The sequence below is a fragment of the Dama dama genome, chromosome 10 (assembly GCF_033118175.1).
Source record: "Dama dama isolate Ldn47 chromosome 10, ASM3311817v1, whole genome shotgun sequence".
Lineage (NCBI taxonomy): Eukaryota > Metazoa > Chordata > Mammalia > Artiodactyla > Cervidae > Dama > Dama dama.
The window spans coordinates 4,061,459-4,075,520 of NC_083690.1; the positions used below are offsets into that span (position 1 = coordinate 4,061,459).

The window sequence follows — 14,062 nt, forward strand, 5'->3', positions numbered from 1 at the left end:
TGCGGGAGGGGAGCAGGGGCGTCGTTGCACCTGGGGCGGGTGAGAGGCAGGGCCGGCTTCAGCTCGGAGGATGCTGGACCACTCGGATCGCCACCCGCCAAGTGTCCAGGAGAGCACTCCCAGGCCCCACAGCTCCCCGCACCAGAGCAATCCCGGTCCCCACCGCACAGGGCGGTCAGAGAATAAGCGGGCAGTGACTGTGCGCTGTGAGTGGGGCCTGGACCGATGGGCGATAGACGGACCGATAGATGAGTACTGGACCCGTGGGCGTTTGGGGGTACCAGTAGCAAGGAAGAGACCAATGCCGAGGGTTGGACCGAGGGTCCAAGAAGCATCAATGCCAAATATGCAGTGCCGTCAGGGATGCTGGGGGCAGAGAGGAATCAGTGGCTTTGATGAGCATAAAGAAAGTTCTCTCTGTTTGCTCAGAAGACGAGGACGATCGAGGCCCTTAAACAAATGCTCAGGCTTCCTCTGTGGCGAGCCTAAGTCAAACACTGGGGGAGGTCGGATGGTCTCAGTTAAACCCACCCTCCGGTCCCGGAAGAGCCCCGCCCAAGGTTCGTAGTCTGGCCGGCCCCAGGACGCTCAGCCCCGCCCAGTACCCGCATGGCCCCGCCCCCGCGCGCCGATTGGCCAGGCCGCCAGCTCGGCCCCGCGCGGGGAAGACCCGGAGAAACCACTTTGGCCCAAGGAACCGGCCCCTCACAAGCCCTACTGCGCATGCTCGTTCCTTGACCCCAGCCTGAGGTGACAGCCCGAACCTAGGCGGGGGCCCCCAGACACCGAGGCCGAGGGACCTGCCGCTGCTCGGCCTCCGGAGAGAGAGGGCCCCTCTGCCGTCGCCGCTCGGCCGGTGCCCGGTGAGGACGGGCCCCAACGGATCGGGGAGGGTCTCAGGTCCCTGCCGGGCTCTCCTGGGGGTCCCCAAGGGCTAGTGATGCTGGGGGGCGGGGTGCTCCCCACCTCTGCCTCCCGGCGCTCAGGCCACCTCCTTGTCCTTCATCCGCGATTCAAGCTCCTTTCTCCTTGTTCCTCCTTGCCCCCAACCACCCCGACCCCAGGATTGAGCCCTCACACCCCAAATCAGAGAACCCCACTCTGGGCTGTCTATCCTTGACCGCGTCCGCCCCACCCAGTAACGCCCCCGCCCTGCACCCAGCCCCGGTTCCGTCCCATCCTTGTGGCTCTAGCGATGCTCACAGGGCTGGCGGTTGGTGGTCTGAGATGTTGGGACAGGGGAGGCACTCAGGCGGCTTGGTCAGGAGGGGCGATCCTGACGTGAGAGGGGAGAGGTGGGGAGCGGGGGCCATTTGAGCGCAGCATAGACAGGTCTAGGGGCAAAATACAGCGGGTAAGAAGGAGTAAAACTAACTCTAAGACTACCTTTGGTGATTGATTCTAAGCCATGGTGATCAGGGGAAAGAGATGTCATTACATGAAATCCCCACTTTGGGGAAATCGTTCCCTGCACACTATCAAGTAGCAATTCTTGACCCATTTTGGATCTTATTGCTACTTTGAAAATCTCCCTGTGAGGATATGAACCTGATGCCTAAGTGAACCCATCACCTCACCAGCAGCCCCATCACAACCCTCCAAGAAGCACATGTGACAGTGATTATGGAGTGGCTGAAGAACAGTTCAACTATGAAGGAGAGATTAGAAACTTCCTAAGCTGAGGACCCATGGCATCAGCCATGTTTCACAAAGTATCAGAATCAAATAGAGTACTGGTTAAAAAAAAAAAAAAAGTAGATCCTCAGGGCCCTCTCCAGACGCACTGAGAAAGAAGTCTGGGTTTGGAGGAGTCCAGGATTGGGCATTTAAACAAGGATTCTGGAAGATTCTTAGGTATCGTTAAGTTGGGAAACCACTGGTCATAGACTTAATTTCCCTTTTCTTAATATATGAGTTTTATTGAGATAGTTTACATACCGCGAATTCACTCACAATGTGCAATTCAATGGCTTTTAGTAAATTCACCAAGTTCTGCAGCCATCACCACCATCAGTTTTGGAAAATTTTCATAATCCCAGAAACCCCCATACTAGTATTCACTCTTCTGGCCCCCATCCCTCCCATCACTAACCCTAGAAAACCACAAATTTACCTTCTGTCCCTATGGATTTTTCTGCTGTACCAATTTTCTAGAGACTTCAGGTCATTTTATAGAAATGGAATATATAATTGCGATCTTTGATGACAGGCTTTTTTTTTTTTCACTTAGCTAATCTTTCCAAGGCTTATTCGTGTATGGCATGAATTTTTCAAATTATCAAATAATATTCCATTGTGTGGACACATCACATTCTGTTTATTCATTTACCTGTTGATGGATATTTGGGCTCTTTCACTTTTTGGTGTCTGTGAATAATGCTGCTGCAAGCATTCTATGTACAAGTTTTTATGTGGACATCAGTTTCCATTTCTCTTGGAGAAACAACTAGGAGTGGAATTGCTGGGATATATGGTAACTTTATGTTTAACCTTTTGAGAAATTGCCAGATTGTTTTCCAAACCGGCTGCACCTATATACACTGCCACCAGCAGTGTATCAAGGCTCTATTTTCTTCTCAACCTCACCATCACTTGTTATTGTCTGTTTTTTGTTTTGTTTTACTAGATCCATCCTAATGGTGTGAAATAGTATCTCATGATCCACGTTTCCCTCACGACTAATGATGCTGAACATCTCATGTGCCACTTCTATAGTTTCTTTGGAGAAAGGCCTTTTCAGATTCTTTGCCCATTTTTAAATTGAGTTATTTGTCTTTTTATTACTGAGTTTTAAGAGTTCTTTATAAATTCCAGATGCAGGTCCTTTATCAGATATGTTGTTGTTTTAGTCGCTAAGTTGTGTCTGATTCTTTTGCGGCCCCATGGACTATATGCCAGACTCCTCTGTCTATGGGAAATCCCAGACAAGAATACTGGAGGGGGTTGCTGTTTCCTTTTCCAGGGAATCTTCCCGACCCAGGGATCAAACCCGGGTCTCCTGCATTGGCAGGTGTGTTCCTCACCACTGAACCACCAGAAAGCCCTTTATCAGATACATGATCTGCAAAAAATGTTCTCCTAGCCTATGGGTTGCCTTTTAACTCTCTAGATTGTGAGTCTCTTTGACTCACGAAAGTTTTAAATTTTGATGATGTCCAGTTTACGTGTTTCTTCTTTGGTTATCTGTACTTTTAGTTCTTTGCCTAATCCAACTCTTTTTTAAAGAGTTTTATCACTAGCTCTCATGTTTAAGTCTGTGGTCATTTAGAGTTAATTTTTTGGATGTGGTATGAGGAAGGGGTCCAACCACCTGGAGTTTCATCCCTGGACCACAAAGGTTTCGGCTAGGCCAGGGATGTGCCCCAGGGCCAATCAGAGGCCTGTGGGCGGGGCTTCCCACCATAACCCTTTCCTGCCCAGAATGACTCTGCCAGGGGAGGCACTGGCAGCATCTTTTCTGCTGGACCCTGTGTCCCCCCAGGCCCCCGATACCACCATGTTGTCCACCTGTGGGGCAGGGTGGGCAGAGCCGGGAAGGACCACATGGGAGGAGCAGGGGTTGGCTCATCCAGAAGCTGGACCAGACACTGGAGAGATAATGAAACATCAATCCTAGGGGTGCCAGTGGTCAGGGGACTTGCTACCAGGCAGCATAGACCTGAGGACACCCCCCCTGAGGTGTCCTCCCTGTCACAGTGAGAGGTCTCTGCTCTCATGTCTAATTGTCAGGGGAACTTGTGGGGGGCAAGGTACCCCAACCACACATTGATCTTGCACTTCAGGCTCCTGTCATTGGAAGACTTTGAAGTGCGGGGCATGGACCCTTCAAGCCATGTGAGTTTGTTATTCAGTTGCTCAGTCATGTCCGACTCTTTGCAATCCGTGGACTGCAAACTCAAAGAAACAGTTCAAAGCCAGGTCAGAGAAGCAGGTCCAGAGGGGCAGGTAAGAGTATGGGCTTCACTGCCCCCTGTTTCCTGAACACAACACATGAGACGTCTGCTAAGGCGACAGCCTTGTTTCTGGGCTAAACGGAGAAAGACCCTCACCATCTGCCCACCACCCAGTCACCCCCAACAGACACCCCCACACTGATGCCCCAGAGCCCAGGTCTCCAGACCAGCCCGGCCCCTGTCAGCCATCCTTTCTGCTTCTCCAGACCAGCAGCCAGGGAGCCCTCCGTGACCACGGCTCCTCTGGACACCTCCACAGCCCTGACCCCGTTCAGCTGGGGCAGCGCCAGCAGCAGCTCAGACAGAATCGCTGCCCTCCTGGGGCCCTGGCATCCCCCAGCCCTGGGTGGCCCGGGCCTCTGGCCTGGGAAGGGGACTGGATCTATTTGGGAACCCAGAGTCCCGCCTCCCAGGGCCTGGCTCCCCTCTGGGGTCTGCAGAGTGCCCTGGGGGCCCAGCCCCCGCTCCTGGTGACACAGACACTGTCGGGGTGAAGGGCAGCAGGCCTTCTGGGAGGGTCAGTGACCTGAGCTCACATCCCCCAGTGCTTTTCCCCGACGCCCGTTGCTCAGAAAGACCGGCTCCTGTTATCCTGGTGCAGGTCGCCCAGATGCAGTGCAGGGCGGGCCCTGGACCAGCTCGACTGGACCCCCCGCTCTACTGCATGGCCCTGTGCTCTGTGTTCTCATCTGTAAACTGGGTCGATGGGAATGATCAACTTCCATAACGTGGGGTGAAGGTTAAACGGGAAAAACCCATGGAAGCACTCCACCCCGAGCTCAGCACCTGTGGGCCTGGACTCCTAGTAACTCACGTCTGTCAGCACCTTGGTCACCTCAGCGGTCCCTGGAGAGCCCTGTTTCTGGCACATTTTACAGATGGGGAGTGACGTTTGGCAGGGGGAGGTGATGGTCCCGAGGTTGCCAAGACAGCAGACATGCCGGCCCGGGTTCTCTAGCTGCATTCAGGTCCTTCCCCAAGGTGGGGGCGGGTGTGGGGGGCCCAGGGCAGCCCTCCTGCCCTGACCTCCAGCCCAGATTCCTCCTGAAACCTGGCCCAAGGACCCCTCCACTGATGGGACTTCTTTTTCCCATGTGAGATCTTAGTTCCCCAACCAGGGATCGAACCTATGTCTCCTGCATTAGAAGCGCAGGGTCTTATCCACTGGACTGCCAGGGACATCCCCGCTGATGGGATTTTGCCTCCTCCCTTAGGACAGAGCCCCTGGACGGCCAGGTTCCTTGCAGGGAGGTGGAGGACAAATCCTACTGAGACCTGAGCGTGGCCTGGGGGCCCGGCCGCCCGTCCTAGAATGCCCCTGCCCGAGCCCAGCGAGCAGGAGAGCGAGAGTGTGAAGGCCGGCCAGGAGCCCTCCCCTGAGCCCCCTGAGCCGGGCACAGATGTCGTCCCTGCAGCCCCCAAGAAGCCCAGGAAGTTCTCCAAACTGGTCCTGCTGACGGCATCCAAGGACAGTGCCAAAGTTGAAGGGGCCAAGCGCAAAGGTGTGCACTGCATCATGTCCCTGGGGGTGCCTGGCCCTGCCACCCTTGCCAAAGCCCTCCTGAAGATCCATCCTGAGGCTCAGCGGGCCATCGAGGCTGCCCCCCAGGAGCCTGAGCAGAAACGCAGCAAGCTAGACACAGGTGAGGCCTGGTCCTAGCAAGCAGGACAGGAGCAGGGCCTTCTGAGGGCCTAAGTCAGGGGGACCGCCAGGCTTGGCTGGCCTGGAGAGGGTGCATGTGCCGTGGACATTTGTGTGTCTGTCTAAATACGTCTCAGTGTGAATATCTGCGTGTCTGTAGGCCTCCATGACAGCGTGCATGTATGTGTGTGTCTAAGGTTCTGTCCCTTTACATGTGTATTTGCCTAGGAGGGTAACTTTGCATGGGTCTTTGTGTGTCTGTGTTCCTGGGCCTATTTCTCTCCATGTCCGCTCTTTGGCATTTACATATTCATGTGTCTTTTTCATGAGATGCGGGCATCCCCAGCCACCAGCCTAGAGTTCTCAGGGAACCTAAGGGACCCCTCAGGCTCCATCGCCTGCTAGACAGAGCCATCCTCAGGGAGTCAGGGAACCCAGAGCCCGGAGGCCCCTCTGCAGGGGGCCCGGCTCACCCTTGAGCCCTTCCACTGGCCTGTTCCATTCCAAGTGCCTCCTCGTGTCCACCTGCATCTCTGGGGGGAGAGGGTCCTTCCTGGTCACCTGCGGGGAGGCAGGGCTCAGAGGAGCCAAGTCACTGCCCTGAGGCCATCAGCCGGTCGCTGCAAAGGATGGGTGGGGGGCCACATCTGGCTCAGAGCCCGTTTCTCCAGCCGGGCTGGGTGGGACAGGCCATCCCCGGGGCTCCCTCCACGCCAGCTGAGACCTCTGCTCACTTCTCAGATCAGGCTGAGCTCTGGAGCCACGTAGGCCTCAACCCATAGGGCGCCTTTGTGAGAATTAGGACAAATCCACCTTCCTTGGACGCAGAGATGGGGCGTGGAACAGGGGCTACATGCAGGTCCCAGGCACCCCTGGGCAGGCGCTAATGGGCACCCCTCGGCCTGCCCCTCCACCTTTACCCCCAGACCTGTCCACAGCGCTTCCCGCCTCCTGCCCCGTTCCCTGGCCAGGCAGCAGGGGTAGCAGCAGCTTCCTGGTGCTCAGCCCAGAATCGGCCCGAAGTTTTCTGGAAACAACCTCTGTCCCTGGGCCAGTGGCTTTTGCAAGCGTGTCTGGAGTCAGCAGTTACTTCTCTAAGTCAGCCAACAGCTCCGCACCCCTCCCCTGGCAGCCAGGACCCCCAGGTTTGGCCCCCCACCCCTCCACCCCCTGTTCCTTTGACAACAGCCTGACCCACCCCCTTCTCTTCCAGATGGAAAAGAAGACGGAAGCTTGGCAGGGCCTCCTGCCCCCAGCCCCTCGGTGGACGGGGAGGAGTCCACCTCGGGCCCTGTCGAGCCCAGGGAGGCCCCATAGCCCTGACAACCGAGGGTGCGTCCTGCCCGGGTCAGTGAACTTGGCTGAGCCTTCTACACGTTCCACTGGGCTTCTCCTGGGGCCCAGCCCCTGACTGGTTTTCACTTTCAGCACTGTAATTCCGCACCCCCACCCCGCCCCGATCAAGCATAATTTACTTTTGTAGCAGAAAAAAAAATTTTTTTAGGAGAATAAAAGAAGCTGTACACTAGGTCCCATCGTAGACAGGTTTTTAAAATTCCATGATTCTGGATCCTTTGAGACCCTAGCTCCAACCACCCCGCCCCCCTCCCCCCACCGTCCCCCTCTCCCCTCCCCCCATCCCCCGGCCTCCCCTCTAACACTTACCTCGCCCTTCCTGGCCTGGACCATCTTTCAGACCCCAGAGGGCTCTGCAGGGGCCTCTGTCCCCCAGGACCTCACACCCCTGAGCCTCCTCAGCCTGGACAACCAGCCTCTGACCCAGAGATGAGGTGGAGACTTGGAGGCCTCCTCTTTCTGCCGCCTTTGGTCTACAGCCCAGAACACCTGGGAAGCGGATCCTGCCTGTCCCTGGCTCTCCCTCCAGAGCCAGTCCCCAAGAGGCCTCAGCCTGCTCCTTCCTCCTGGACCCTCAGAAAGGCCGCCTCCTCCAGGGAGCCGCATAGGACAGCCCCCCTGCACAGGGGCCCTAATGTTCATGGCAGCCCCAGGTTCTGCTGAGGAGGAGGTGGGCCTGCAGTCTGAGGGGGCACCCCAACGGAAGTGTACGGTGCCCCGTTGTGTTCCCTCTGGGTGGTGTGGGGGCTGAGGTCGATTCTTGGGAGCCTGAGCACCCCGCCTCCAGGTCCCTGGGGTGCTGCCCTGCTGCTGCCCTCCTTCAACCAGAAGTCGGGGTTCCCTGAGAAAAGGTGTCAGCCTGGAGAAGGAAATGGCAACCCGCTCCAGTGTTCTTGCCTGGAGAATTCCACGGACAGAGCCTGGCGGGCGACAGTCCATGGGGTCGCAAAGAGTCACGACTGAGCGACTGACACCTTCAAGAGGCTTCAGCCCACGTGTTCCTCGTCATTTGGAAACTGCCTTTGAGCAAAACAAAATGGATTATTATTTTTTTTAAGACAGAGTTTAGAGGACTTCTGTTTTCAAACAACATTTTCCAAATTTAATCTGTTGTCTGTTGACTCCCTCTTGGGAAAAGTGAGTTAGTGGCATCTTCCTTGCCCAACTCTCCATTCTGCTGTTATTTTTACAGCGTGGTTCTCTGTAACATTTACATTCTGTACCCATAACTTGAACAGTTCTTTTGTCTGGATTCTATATTTAAATAGATTCCCATTCCCCACCCGGTTCTCCTTTCCTGAGGTCTGAGTCATCCCCGTGGTGGGCTGGTTCTGAGGGTGCTGGGGGGCTGGTGGGGACCGTTCAATGGTGGAGCGGGCCTGGAGAAGAGGCGGTGGGGAGAGGAGCTGACCCCTGCCCCTCAGCCTGGTCTCCAGGCAGTCCTGGCCTGGACAGGGTCCCAGCGGGCATCCACTCCCTTGAACTGTGCTGTGGCACCATCGACCCCTTCTGCAACTACCAGGCAAGGCTGGGAGTGGCACTTGGGGCCCCAGTGAGGGGGCCTGGTTGACTCACTGGTCCCTGGAGGCTGCGTGGAGGAGCAGCAAGAGGGTACCTCCCTCTGGGGGCCCAAGTGGCCCTGCCTGAAAAGTGGTCAGGACTGTGGGGCAGGAAGCCTCTGCTGATCCAGGATGGGAGCCCACACGCTGAATCCGGAGGTGTTGAAGTTTTCTTATTTTTTAAATTTTGAAACATTGCAAACTCCCATAGAAGTTGTACAAGCATGCAGGAAGCACCACCCAGATTCACCTCTCCCTTCTGCTGCTTTCTTCCCCCTTGACTTCTTTCTTTCTTTAACACACCCAGACCAATATTGTATATTTTTTTCCATTTTATATTCATTTTAATGTATATTTATTTGGCTGCAGCAGGTCTTGGCTGGGGCACACGGGATCTTCTGTGCCCCATGTGGGATCATTAGCTGTGGCACATGGGATCTAGTTCCCTGACCAGGGACTGAACCCAGGCCGTCTGCATTGGATGTGCAGTCTTAACCACTGGACCACCAGGAAGTCCCACCTTTGGAGAACCTTAATGTCTTCACAGAGCAGGATACACAGGACCCAGTGGTCAACAGATCACAGCCCAGCCTCCCAGAGCTAGACAGGAAGCACGGAACTTCCTGCGACAAGTCTATGAAAACTGGGGCTAAGGGCTGCCGAGGAAAAGGCCGAGAGCTCCTCAGCGTATGACAGGGCCCTGGGGAAGCCCCGTGAAGGGAGCTGAAGGGTAAGGACGGCATGCTTGGGAGAGGCGAGACTTGGGCCCAGAGAGAGAAGGACAGGAAGGCCACGAGGCAGGCAGGATGGGCAGAGGCTAGTGGCCCAGAGCCCAGGGGCCTAGAGGCCACAGGTAGGTCCAGGTTCATGGAACATAGAGCGAGGTGGGGAAGGATTCTCCCAGAGGGGGTACCTAGTCAGCGTGGTTTTTTTTTTTTCCTTTAATTTTATTAGTTGGAGGCTAATTACTTCACAACATTGCAGTGGGTTTTGTCAGTGTGGTTTTACAAAACTCACCAGACACCCGGAGGAGAACGGATGCGAGGTGAGGTGGGGGCGACCAAAATGGGAGCTGAGAGAACAGTCAGGAGGCCACCCCACACACAACTCCCTCCCCCTGCCTCAGGGTAGAGGAAAGGGAGGGGGGGTGGGAGGTGCTGGAGGGGGCTGAAAAGGGCTCAGAGCTGGTGGTCTCTTTCAGGGAACTGGGTTTGAGGGAGAGAGGACTGGCCTGCCCAGCTGGTAGCTCAGTGGTAAAGAATCTGCCTGCTAATGCGGGAGACACCGGTTTGATCCCTGATCCAGGAAGATCCCACATGCCTCAGAGCAACTAAGCCTGTGGGCCACAACTACTGAGCCTGTGCTCTAGAACTGCAGAACCACAACTGTTGCCCCATTGATCTGAAGTTACTGAAGGCGGAGGGCCCTAGAGCCAGTGCTCGGCAACAAGAGAGGCCACCAAAAGGAGAAGCCCCCGCAAAGCAATGAAAAGTAGCCCCTGCCGGCTGCAATTAGAGAAAAACGCTCACAGTCACAAAGACCCAGCACAGCCATAGATAAATAAATAAATAAACAATAAAATGTAAAAAAATACATAGGATGACGGTACACTTTCTTTTTAAAAATAATTTGCATTGGTCTTTCTTTCAAGCTAAAAATAATGTAATTCATGGTCATGAAATAAATAAGAAAATATTAAGAAAAAATATTACAAATATTTCCAATAATTCCATCACCTAGAGATAGGTTTGTAGTAAATATTTTTATATTCAGAAAATTGGGGTCATACAGTTCTTTTATTTTCTTGGACATTCCCTCTGACTTGCGGGATCTTAATTTCCTCCGGAGAGTCAAACCTGGGCAGCAGCAGTGACACCGAATCCCAACAACTGGACAGCCAGGGAATTCCCTATTTTTTTCTTAATATATTACAAAGGTCTTTCCAGCGTCCATTTTACAGCGTACCACAACGTACCATCACAGGGGTGGGGATCATTCATCCAGCCAGTCCCGCTGGACGTATCCCGGTTGTGTCCAGGTCGGTAACGATCCTCTCAAAAGTCTTGGGTGAGATAGCGGCTCCAGGGAGGGTCACCGCTCCCAACATTTCCACCCGTCGCTCAGGCATCCTCCCCAACACCCGCAACACCATTGAAAATAAAATATTGACAACGGGCCCCCCTCCCCGCTTCATCTGCCGGCACATCCCCCGCGTGTTTTCTCCTGGGGACTACCACCGCTAGCCTGAAGGGCCGGTCCAGGGATGCCCCCTCCCCTTCCACGCGTGTCTGATGCTCCGGGAGGCCGGGAGGCTGCGCGCCCGGAGGCCGTCTGGCCCAGCGGACCTGGGACGCCCACCCAGGCCCTTTGCGGCCGGGGCATCGGCTCCAAAGTGACTTCTGCTGGGGCCAGGGAGGATTCCTCGGTGGCGATCCGGCAGATGGCCCGCTATCCGAGATCCGTGCTCCCAGTCCTTCTCCAACAGACCCTCCGACCCAATCGCAGACCCTCCTCCTCCGTGTCTGATTTCCCCCAGCAGGTACCGCTTCCAAGACACCACGTGACCCACTGTTTATTAAGATCTATGACTTCTCCCCCCACCCTCCTGCTCCTTAACTTAGGCTCAAGTACGCCGGGGCGGCGGTTTTTGTTGATTTCCGCCCGCGAGGCGCTCAGGGCGGACAGGCAGGGGTGCGGGACGCGAAGCCCCGGCAAGGGGCGGAGATGCGGGGACCTGGAACGCCGAGCCGGAGGTCAGGCGGAGCTTAGGCCCGAAAGGGAGGCGTAGGACGGAGTACGCAGGAAGGAGGGGATTCGACCGAAGGTGCGGAGAATGTGGGCAGGCGGGCCCCGCGCGACCTGGACCCGCACCTGCCCAGAGCGCGGGGACGCGGCGAGGCGCGGAGGGAAGGGGAGGGGAGGGGCGTCAGGGGAGCTGCATTTTCTAGAGGAGCAGTGTCTTCTTTCTGTCCACTTGAGGACGCGCGGCCAGAAGTCTGGGGGCTCCGGCCGGACGAAGGCGGAGCCGGGTGGGGCGGGCGGAGGGCTGGGAAGTGTCGCGGCGGGCAGAGGGCGCAGGCGCGGTGCGGGAGGGGAGCAGGGGCGTCGTTGCACCTGGGGCGGGTGAGAGGCAGGGCCGGCTCGGAGGATGCTGGACCACTCGGATCGCCACCCGCCAAGTGTCCAGGAGAGCACTCCCAGGCCCCACAGCTCCCCGCACCAGAGCAATCCCGGTCCCCACCGCACAGGGCGGTCAGAGAATTAGCGGGCAGTGACTGTGCGCTGTGAGTGGGGGCTGGACCTATGGGCGATGGCCGGACTCATGGACGAGCATCGGATAGCTGGGCAGCGGCTGGATCAGTTCTGAAAAAGATGCTTTCCTCTCACTAAATGCCAAAGGGATAGATTTTTCTTTTCTATTTCTTTTTTTTTTTTTTTAGATTATTTTTTCGTTTGACGTTTTATTTTGACATGATTTCATGCAGAAAAATTGCAAGAAGTGTACAAAGCATCCCCATATACTTTTCACCGAGGTACCCCGAAACTTAGGAATGAAGCAGTCACAGCAGCAATAGCAAAATTTAGAAATGAGTGTCCAATAGGAAAATAACTAAATCAGGTAGCCAATCATATGTAAATAGGCTTATAATATTGGGGAGCGTTATAATATACAGGTAGGTGGAAAAAGCAAGAACACTTGAAAATAATTGCCATGGAGTGTGTTTGCAATGATGTAAAGTTTAAAATAGAGATCTATTTTCGAAAAGACTGACAAGAAAGATGACAACTGTAAACTTAAGGGGTCGAAAGCCATCCTGAGATGGAATGAAGTTGGGGAATTCACTCTCTGATTTCAAAACTTACCACAAAGCAACAGTAATTGTGTCAGGGTGGTGTTGGCACAAGATAGACACAGACCATGAATAGAATTGAGAGTCCAGAAATAAATCCTCATATTTACAGTTAATTGTTTTTCAACAGTGGAGCCAAAAGAATTACAGGGAGAAAAGAACAGTCTTTTCAACAAACGGATGTTCATATTTAACAACTAGGATGTTCAACAACTAGGATGTTCATATGCAAAAAAAAAAAAAAAAATCAAATAAAAACAATGACATCAAAAAAAAAAAAAAAATGAAATCACAGCCCTACTTTGCCTGTGCATACTTAGTCATTAAGTCATGTGCAACTCTTTGCAATCCCATGGACTATAGTCTGCCAGGCTCCTCTGTCTGGGATTTTCCAGGCAAGAATACTGGAGTGGGTTGCCATTTCCTTCTCCAGGGAATCTTCCCGACCCCGGGATCGAACCTGAGTCTCCTGCACTGGCAGGCGGATTCTTCACCACTGAGCCACCTAGGAAGCCCCGTACTTTGCCCATACACAAAGAATAACTCAAAATGGGTTTAAGTCTCAAATGTTAAGAAGTAAACTACCAAACTTTTTAGAATATGTAGGGGTAAATCTTTGTGAACTTGGACTAGGCAATGATTTCTTAGATGTGACATCAAAAGCACAATCAGAAAAGAAAAAAAAAAAAAGAGATAAACTGGACATCATCAAAATTAAGAGCTTCTGTGCTTCAGAGGACCCTGTTTAACTGGGGGCAATAAAATGAAAAGACAATCCACAGAATGGGGGAAACTTTTTGCAAATCATATCTCTGACAATGGACATATACCTAGGATATATAAAGAATTTTTGGGCTTAATAATAAAATGACAACTCAACTTTGAAATGGGTAAAGGCTCTAAATAGACATTCTCCAAAGAAAATATGCAAATCACAAATAAGTACTTGAGAAGAGGATCAACATCATCAGCCATCAGGGAAATGCAAATCAAAACCACAATGAAGTGCCACTTCACTTCACAATGACATGCCATGCTAATCAGAAAGACAGATATTAACACGTGTTGACCAGGATGTGCAGAAATTGGAATCCTCACACATTGCTGGTAGGAATGTAAAATGGAGCAGACCCTGGGGAAAACAATTTAGCAATTCCTGAAATGCTAAAACAATTTAGCAATTCCTTCTCAATTCCTGAAACATTGACCCAGCAAGTCTACTCCTAGGTGGAAAAATAATTGAAAACATCTGTCCACACAAATTTGCACATGAATGTTCACAGCAGCACTATTCATAGTAGCCCAAAAGTGGAAACAACCCAACGTTATTCAACAGATGAATGGGTAAACAAATTGAGGTATGTCTATACAGTGCAATATTATTTGATGATAAAAAGAATGAAGTACTGCTGGCATGCTACAACATGGATGGACTTTGAAAACACTATGCTAAGTGAAAGAAGCCAGACACTAAAGACCAAAGGTTGTATGATCCCATTTAAGTGAAATGTCCAGAATATGCCTATCTATAGAGACAGAAAGTAGATTAATAGTTGCTTAGGTTGGGAGGATAGGGGACTGAGGTGTGTTTCTTTTGGAGTGATGAAATTGTTCTAAAACTGATTGTGGTGACATCCGCATCTCTGTGAATATACTAAAACCGTTTCAATTGTACATGTTAATTGGGTGAATTGTATGCTA

The 14,062-nt window shown here is 53.1% G+C and overlaps 1 protein-coding gene across 2 annotated transcripts; it reads left to right on the forward strand.

The window, feature by feature from the left end:
• Nucleotides 1–668: 668 nt before the first annotated feature.
• On the forward strand, nt 669–7,135 carry FLYWCH2 (FLYWCH family member 2). 2 transcript variants are annotated; one of them, XM_061152647.1, is made up of 3 exons: nt 669–863; nt 5,168–5,596; nt 6,809–7,135. In XM_061152647.1, exons 2-3 carry the CDS (start codon nt 5,266–5,268, stop codon nt 6,910–6,912), a joined length of 435 nt encoding a protein of 144 aa, XP_061008630.1. In that variant the 5' UTR covers nt 669–863; nt 5,168–5,265; the 3' UTR covers nt 6,913–7,135. The 2 variants fall into 2 exon arrangements, with proteins under 2 accessions (XP_061008630.1, XP_061008631.1); XM_061152648.1 differs by lacking the exon at nt 669–863 and adding an exon at nt 3,751–3,834.
• Nucleotides 7,136–14,062: the final 6,927 nt, after the last annotated feature.